At 36.1% G+C, this 9,199-nt stretch overlaps 1 protein-coding gene across 1 annotated transcript in view; it reads left to right on the forward strand.

Moving 5' to 3' along the window:
• Positions 1-8,894, forward strand: part of LOC132119595 (thrombospondin type-1 domain-containing protein 7B-like) — a 48,563-nt gene extending 39,669 nt beyond the window's left edge. The window contains exons 17-28 of the mRNA XM_059529695.1: positions 370-523; positions 1,332-1,470; positions 1,576-1,691; positions 1,778-1,892; positions 2,755-2,900; positions 4,227-4,401; positions 4,562-4,735; positions 5,295-5,390; positions 5,535-5,617; positions 6,558-6,735; positions 7,220-7,307; positions 7,896-8,894. Coding sequence (XP_059385678.1) covers positions 370-523; positions 1,332-1,470; positions 1,576-1,691; positions 1,778-1,892; positions 2,755-2,900; positions 4,227-4,401; positions 4,562-4,735; positions 5,295-5,390; positions 5,535-5,617; positions 6,558-6,735; positions 7,220-7,307; positions 7,896-7,974 — 1,543 coding nt within the window. The 3' untranslated portion in view covers positions 7,975-8,894. The remainder of the gene's footprint in view (positions 1-369; positions 524-1,331; positions 1,471-1,575; positions 1,692-1,777; positions 1,893-2,754; positions 2,901-4,226; positions 4,402-4,561; positions 4,736-5,294; positions 5,391-5,534; positions 5,618-6,557; positions 6,736-7,219; positions 7,308-7,895) is intronic.
• Positions 8,895-9,199: the final 305 nt, after the last annotated feature.

Below are 9,199 nucleotides of genomic sequence, written 5' to 3' on the forward strand. Positions count from 1 at the left end.
GCAGCACAGTATATTGTGTTTTACCTCTCTGGTACAATGATAAAACAGATCCTGTGTTCATCACACAGCAAAATTGTCTCATAAGTCAGCGTTCAAATCCGAGGAGAGGTCACAACAGTGCCAAACAGATTCATGGGGTCATAACTCTGCTTCTTAAAGATAAGTGAGGTCGTAACTCTGCCCTTCAGACTAAAGTGAGGTCAGGGGGATGATGGGAAACCATAGGTAATGTTATAACTCAACAACGTTTTTTGGTTGTATTTGTGCTCTCACTCTGTAACATTTTTTTTTTTGCTTAAGAGGTGCCACAATCACCCTAGAAATAAAAATTTTAGGGTAAGATCAAATTTGTTTGTCTCTGACCTAAAGCTGCATGAAAAAGGGAGGAGAAAATCAGGATGAGGTTGTGGATGACTCGCTGTGTGACCAGGAGGAAAAGCCAATCAGAGTCGAGACCTGTCTACTGCCGTGCCCCGCCCACTGTGTGACATCAGAGTGGAGCCAGTGGACCAAATGTACCATGGTCAGTTGTTTGACGGATGGATGAATAGATGGAGGGGCTGATGAATGGATAATAAAATGTTAGGTTGGAGGGAAGCTTGTCATGATGGGATGATTGAAATAAGTGTTTATTCCTTAATGAATATATTGCAGTGGATTTAACAAATTGGTTCACAGTAGTACTGAAAAACACAACAGTTAACAAAAGTTTTATTATACTTATAAATCTGAACTTTTTAAAATTGACCCCAGGAGAAAAGCAAAAGCTACCATCTTCCTTTTGGATCATGGACTGTTGAGAGTCCCACAAGAAATGACTTCATCAGTGATTAAATAATCTTAATTCATATGTAAAAAATAAAGCTGCATTGATTTTTCTGTTGTAATTATAATCAGACAATATTAAGGGAATTTTTCTTCTGCAAGTTTAGCACTTCATTTGTGCCATTGTGTTGATTACCAATAGAAATACTTGTGGCCTATCCCTACATTAGTAAAAGCAAGGGAAAATAGTGTTTAGCGTAATGCATTTTTAAGTCTAGGGTGCCTGGCATTGCACATGAATAAATAAAAAATTACACTGTTTGGAAGGTGCATGATTAAACAGAGGTCCTGAAAGAGCATTTTACAACTCAAATAGCACAATTAAGTGCTTTACCAAAAATATAAGCTACAAATTACTGCCTTTAAATCCTCCAGAATGTCTTGTCTCTTATACATGAAAATTGCATTACTGTAAACACAATGAATGGGAAGTCCCCATTAGGATATATATGCAAAATTATGTATTGGTGTATTTGCATGTCTGATTCATGCCTGCATTCCTCCAGGATTGTAATGACGGTGATTTGAGGTGGAGGAGTAGAAGTGTCTTGAGGTGGCCAGAAGGAGATCATACCTGCCCAGATCTAAATCAGACTCAAGCCTGTATCAATATAACCTGTCTCAAATACTCCTACGTTTACTCAGGTGCTGTTACAAGCGTGCACACTTTAATAATTTACAGATTGTAAAATGTGTTCAGCCCACATGATATAGTGCAGGGAGTGAAGTGTGTATTTGTATGTTGTGAAGACTGGAGTAGCTGTCAGCTCAGTGAAAATGCAGTATGCGGCCATGGGATGAAGACCAGACTCCTGAACTGTGTCCGCAGCGACGGGAAGCTGGTGGAACTGAGCATGTGCAAAGAGGTAACTGTACTTTTCTCAATAGAATTCTCTCAACCAAAGCTTTCAAAGGAATCCAGTTATTTTATTGTTTTCTTCTCTTTTTTCAGCTGGGTCCTTCACGTGGAAAGCTCTCTGCCCCCTGTGAGGTGGGCTGCCCTGTTAACTGCCTGATTACAGAGTGGTCCACCTGGTCAGAATGTTCACACTCCTGTGGAAACCAAAGTATGATCTCCAATTTATATAATAATAATACTATTTATTATTATGATTATTATTTATTAACATTTTATAATTATATAATAATTTAAAACTTTTTTTTTTTAAGAAAACATAAGTGGTGCTTTCCTTCTCAAAATTGCACAATAAAATATTATATATATATATATATATATATATATATATATATATATATATACGTATATATATATATATATATATATATATATATATACGTATATATATATATATATATATATACGTATATATATATATATATAGGTAAGGTAAGATTTTTTTATATATAAAAAAAATATATATTTATATAAGGTAAGCAAACAAACAAATACATAAATTTGTTATTTAAAATTAATAAATGAATATTTAATATTATTTTATAGTCATTTTATTTGTTTGTTTGTTTTTTGTTGAAAACAAAAGTTGTTTTTTTTCTTCCTTTTAAATACTGGCAAATAAAATGAATAATTATAATAACAAAAACAACAAATTTAGTTAATTATTATTAATAAATGTTTAATATTTATTATAATAATATAACTTTTTTAATGAAAACATAAGTGTTGCTTTCCATTTCAACACTGGCCAGTAAAAATGAATCTAGTATCTTTGGAAAGATAGCACATGGCTGTTTACACCCTTGAGAGTTCAGTCATGCTTCCTTGACCTTCGCTTTTGTTAGAGACTTAATTAAAAGCTTTTATCGGTCTCATTTATCTCAATTCAAGGCTCTGCAGGCCCCATGAGTAAACACTTCCCAGGGCACTTATTAAACTTCAGCGTGCAAACAGAGCTCTCACTGGACTTCTGATCCCATGTGTTTGTGTCTTGTTCTATGTGAATTTTCCAGGTCAGATGACACGGTCCAGGTTCGTTTTGCAGCCTGCCGGAGAAGGAGGTCGTCCCTGTCCATCTCAGCTTTCCCAAACTCACCCCTGTCCCATCAGGCCATGCTACAGTTGGAGACTGGGGGAGTGGAGACCATGCAGGGTGGAGGTAGAACTGATGCACTGCACCTGACTGAGTTAAACTCAAGCAAACAACTGCATCTGTCGCTGAGACACTGTCCTTTACATGCACAAATGATCAGACTAAAGAAAATTTGCATGGATGAAGGCTACTGTTTTCCATTAAACTGTCAAAGCAAACACATCATATCAGGGTATTCGCTGAGCTCATAGGAGATAAAATCACCCTCGCTGGGCTGTTATGAACAGCTCTGATAGAGTTTTTCTCTTTTTTCTCAATCGCAGATCTTAATGCAGATGTGTCACCACATATAAGTAAACAATGGTATTGAAGAAAACCCTATTCAAAGTTGTATTTGTGTTTCATTTTGCAACTAAAAGTACATGATATACGGGAAATTAAGAAACTAATACTCAACTCAAGTTTTATTTACAAAGCACTTTCAAACCCGTTAAAATGGACCAAAGTGCTGTCCATAAATTATAAGTAAATCTCAAATTAATGCAAACATAACATTTCAACAAAACATAGCATAAAGAAAACCATGCAGCCAATCCCCCACAATTCTCCAACGTATTCAAACGCCGCAAGCTCGCTGAAATAAGCAGGTCTTCAAGTACCTAGAAAGTATATCATTATAAATTTAAATTAAGATTCCTTTTTAGTGAATTATCATTTTAGTAAATCGAATAAGTACCAATAAAGTATCATTTAGATTTGGGGGTGTACATTAAAATATGTCACTGTAAAGTTTATAATAATAAAAAAAAGGTTTTTAGTAGGTAAAACATGTAGATACAAATAAATTGTCAATAAAATAGAAAGTTCCTTCATTAGTGTCTCAGCAGGTTTCTTTCTAGTAGAATAAATCCTACCAATTAAAGGTGCATTTTTATACCATGTGTAAAATCTCACTCCAGCCTCACTGAAATAGATGGCCTGAGCAACCAAATGAGCCTCTATGGCAGACCTGGGTTCTGTAAGCGGCTTAAAACAAAAAAAAGATTCAGGGAAGCAACACACTTTTTTAGCCAATCAGAACCGCAAGCGTTCAGAAACACTCTCTGGCCGTGAATCATTTGGCATGTTGGACACAAGCCCATGCGGAGGCCTCTTCACGGTGTTATGAGCCAATTATATTATGGTTAAATCTGGAGTGGTTTCTTTCTACCCACCAGATTTGCACTTCCTAAATAACAGAAATCTAGAAGAATTACCTGATATATTTCAGCAGCACACTATGAATAATACATCTAAATAGCCAAAAAGAACATCACTATTTTGATCTTTAGGTCTTTAGACAGATGAAATCCTCTAGCGCTCTCTCTGTAATCTATGTCTGTCTGTTTGCAGGGGGCCGACTGTGGCGAGGGAGTAAGTCGGAGGGAAATATCCTGTGTAGTGCACTGGGGTTCTCTTTCAGGTCCTCCTCAGCCCATTCCAGTAGAGGATAAAATATGTGTAGGAAATTCACAGAGCAAAGTCAGCGAGACTGAGTTACTGCAGCCCTGCACAATCCCATGTCCAGGTCTGCATCCCACTAAACACAAAGCTAAATAATTACACCTTAGTGATGTTTTGATAGTGAAATTTATCTTAATGAAGAGTTTGTTGATGAATCAGCACCTTTGATCTCGAGGAGCTCTTTGCAACTGCTCATCGGCTGTAATTTCCATCTCGCACATCAGGAGAATGTCACCTAACCAAATGGTCACCTTGGAGTTTGTGTCAGCTGCTGTGTTTGGATGGAAGGAGTTTTGAGACATGGGGTCGACAGGCTCGTTCTAGAGCCATAGTCACCCAGGTCCCGGAGAACCAGGACACCTGTCCCAGCCAGATGTATGAGACACGGCCATGCCGAGGTTTGTGGGAAGCCATACAGATGAAAAACACCAAGCAGTCTGAATTTTTTTTTTTTTTTTTTTTTTTAATATTAGAATGATTTCTGAAGAATCATGTGACACTAAAGACTGGAGTAATGCTGCTAAAAAATTCCACTTTGCCATCATTCACAATATTACGCATTCACAATATTACATTTTTAATGTACAAATAAACAGTAAAGTGCATTTTAGGTGAAAATAAAGTTAGATTTTTTTATGTGAAATAGTCAAATTTATTTTTAAGGTTAAAATGTATATATTTTGTTATTTTTTTTATACGCTATGTATTTTCAACTCACTGATTCACAGATATTGATAAAGTACCAGTCCTCCACATTTAAAAGATAAACCCAAATAAACCCGTTTCTCTCTTCCTCTCTTCACCGAGAACATTTCCAAGCTGTTGTTTTGCCACACTTTTATTTCCTCTCTGGCTATTTGTGAAAATAGCTCCAAGACTGAGAAGTGATAGACAGGAAGTGATGTTCAGACGCTAAACCAGAAAAGCACTGTAGTGTGTTTTTGTCTGTTCTTCCAGGAGGAACATGTCTTAGTTATGAATGGATGACCGGTGAATGGAGGCATAACCATAGACTGGTTTGGTGCCAGCGCTCTGATGGAGTCAATGTCACAGGTGTGCACTACTGCATTAAGAATGCATTAATTCAGAAATCATCTTATTTATTATTCTATTTCATAGCTTTTCAAGCATGGAAATGACTGCGGGAAAGCACAATGGCAGATTTTAATCTTAGTACATTTTTATCTTTTATTTTAGGAGGCTGCATTGCTCAGAACCAGCCCTCTGCCGTACGACAGTGTCACCCTCCCTGCACCAAACCCTTCTCCTTCTGCACACAGGTGACACCCAGAACACTGTGGACACACAATCTTAATCATTCATCCAAAATGTGTTTTTGTTTTGTTTTTTAAATCTGACAAATGTTTTTTTTTTTTTTATGAAAATTTAGCACATTTTCCTCTCCTTCCTCCCAGTATTGTTAGTTAACTAAAACTAAAGCAATTAAAAATCATTGACATATCTGAAATCATGCTTAAAAAAATTTTGTGACCCTGGACCACAAAACCAGACATAAGGGTACGTTTTTCAAAATACGTCATCTGAAAGCGGAATAAATAAGCCAATATTTGGTTGAGATACAACTATTTGAAAATCTGAAATCTGAGGGTGCAATATATATATATATATACATATAAATATTTCCTTAGTCGATTTTTATTTCAGTTAAGTTTTAGTAATTTTAGTACTTCAACTTAAACTTATTTAACTTATTAAGTTAGTAAATTACTAAAACTAAACTGAAATAAAAATCGACTAAGGAAATATCTGCAAAAATAATTAAACTAAAATTAAAATGGAACATTTTAAAATATATTCTTACTCTTGTTCTTGTATTTTAATCATAAATAGGGTTAACGATTTAATATAAAAAAAAACTGTCCATTGTCTACAGCGAAATATAACAGGCACGTGTTCTTGAGAATACAATACATCTGCTGTTATGGTTACATCACCCAGTCCATGTTTTACAATAATGTAACATTTACCAGCAGTGAATACTGTTTTTATATGGAAATGAACTGTGACAGATGCTGAGAGTTTATAAAGTGTGGTCTCAATTGACAGTCTGTTATGGTGACATATAAATGCCTGTATTATTCATCTCACTTTCTAATGCTGTGCAATTAACAACTGAATAGCTCCATATGTGGAAAACAGCACTTTTCAATATCTAGCTGTCACCAGTCTGCTACATCACTCTCTCTGTCTTTCTGTTAGAATAAAGTCTGTGGTTGTGAGAAGGGCTTCACGGAGGTCATGACCTCTCACGGGTTCCTCGACTACTGTACCAGAACCCCAGGGCTGGACCATAAGAAGGCAGATGTGAAGACCACCACAGGCCGTCTTAGACCAGAGCACCACATCCAGGACTGGGCACTGCAGCCTCTTGGACCAGGTACAAAAAAAACTGTTCTCTGATAGTTTGAGTTAGAGTAGTTTGCAAAAGCATGATTAAAGATGCAATGAGGCTGACTAGTGAGTAGATAAGTTAACCTGTTTGGTGTGATGTTTAATGTCCTGAAAACTTGTTGTTGCCCCATTTCGCCACTTGTTAGCAACCGCCTTTTTCAAGACGAGTAAAACCTTATTATTAATGATGCAGTTTATGTTGTAGAATAAGACATGAAATTATATTGAGCTTGTGTTAAACACACACCTTAATTCAGATATTTAATTTAACCAAAAACTCATTCAAAAAACAAACGTCATCCCTGCAGCACTGTATTGGGCAGATTATTTGATTGACAGATAATGGTCAGCAATTTCTCCCAAGCCTTCTCTGAATCATTCTGATGAGAGTTTTCTCAACCAGAATCAAGTCTGAATGATTTACAGCAGCTGTACTTTTTTTAAACATTCATGTTTCTTTTGATTGACAGATGGCCGTGTCAAGTTGTGGGTATATGGGCTGATGGCGGCCGGGTTTTTTGTGATCCTCCTCCTCATCTTTATGTCCTTTCTACTGTGGTGAGGCTGACTTTTTACATGGCTGTACTAGTTTAATGTTTTTCTTATGACTCTATCACTCTCTTTCTTCTCACATAATAAAACAATCAAGGTCCTAATCACCCTCCTGTTGGTTTATTTTGCCATAATGATTACCTGACTGAACATTATCTCTTGAATAAATAACTGGAACATGTTTTTAAGACAACAAAAAAACATTTATGACTCCCTAATTGGTAAATATTATATATGAAATATGGGTAGCGATTTATTTTACAGTCCTGTTCCTTATGTACATACTATGTACTTGTTATAGTAATTACAATAACTATGTAATAACTAGGTACCAACCCTGAACCTATCCCATGTAGTTACCTTGTATTACCAGAACTTTCTTAATAAATACACTGTAAGTACACTATAAGTCCATTAAGTACACATACTGTAAAATAAAGTGCAACCGAAATATGACAATGTATGTTCTGCACTCTAGTGGTGATCGTTTAAACTGCAAAAATTATGACTTTAATTGTATTGTAAGTGGTTGTTTTGAGTTTAAATGTATTTAGACATTGTTGCATGCTTGTATATGCACGTTTTGCATTTCAGTAAAAACCAAGAGGACAGTCCCAGCAGCAGTCCACAGAAGGCACTGGCTCTAGCGTATGATGGGGACGTGGATATGTGAGCCCACTATGAGTATGCAAGGCTGAAACATGCTTAAAACAGACATCTGGCATCCTTCAGACTACAAAACATGAACCATGAACATTCACAGCAGCACACAAGCTGAGCCAGACCAGAGATGATACTGACTGGATGACTGATGTTTAAACTGTGAGGCTAAAACTGCTGGAGAACTTGAGAAAGTTCTCACACAGCTGAAACAGAATGTGGCATCATGTCTACAGTACCATAGCACGAGTGTGTGTGTGTATATGTCTGTCTGTTTGCGTGTGTGTTTGTGTGTGTGTTTGTGTATCATGGTGCGAGGGTCTTGTTTAATGTCCTTTATGAGGAAATAGTTCTGTATGTTAAAGGTATCATTTACTCATAAATTATTTTTTTCGTCCCCCCATTCATTCCAAATCTATATGACTTCTATCTTCTATGAAACACAAAATAATTTATAAAGAATATCCTGGCCCCTCTTTTTAATCGAATCACTTTTATGATGCCTTTGCATCCTTTTTGAAGCTTAAAAGCCTTTGTCCACATTCAGTGTTAATGCATGAAAAAGAGCATCCTTAAAAACATTTAATTAAAGATCTTTTATGTTCTGCAGAAGAAAGTAAGTCATATAATTTTGAAATTACATGAGACAGAGATGATGATAGCAGAACTGTTATTTTTGGTGAATTATGCCTTTAATGATCCCTAAAAAGGGATGTTTTCTGATGCACTACATTAGTGCCATCTTAAGTACCATATTTATTCACTTATGTTTTAAAACCTATATAGCCCTATTTGAATACTTTAGGTGTTCAACAATTCTTTTGAATTTATTCACCTTGATCATATATTAAAACGCTTCGTTATCCTTGGAAAGGTTGTGACATGTTCTTTTGTAATGTGTATGCTGTGAATATTTTCTATCTGTGTCTTCGAGTGGTTTATAAATAAATCTTAAAATCTCAGAGAGGAGTCTTATATTTAGATAAGCGGGTTTCATGCGGTAGAACTTTAACATGCCGTGTTTCAGTCTCTGGTTGTGCTCTTTGAGATTTATTTGTCTCTGCGGATCTGGAACGGTGCTGCTGTCCTTTCTGATCAGTATCAGTACACTGAGCCAACATCTATAATGGACCAAGCACAGATTGTCATGTTCCTCTCATGAATTGTAATTAGAATGTGCATTAGTTACAACAGATGACATCAAATGAGGGAAACGCAGGTGCTACAGCGCTGCATGC

Source organism: Carassius carassius, chromosome 38 (genome assembly GCF_963082965.1).
Source record: "Carassius carassius chromosome 38, fCarCar2.1, whole genome shotgun sequence".
NCBI lineage: Eukaryota > Metazoa > Chordata > Actinopteri > Cypriniformes > Cyprinidae > Carassius > Carassius carassius.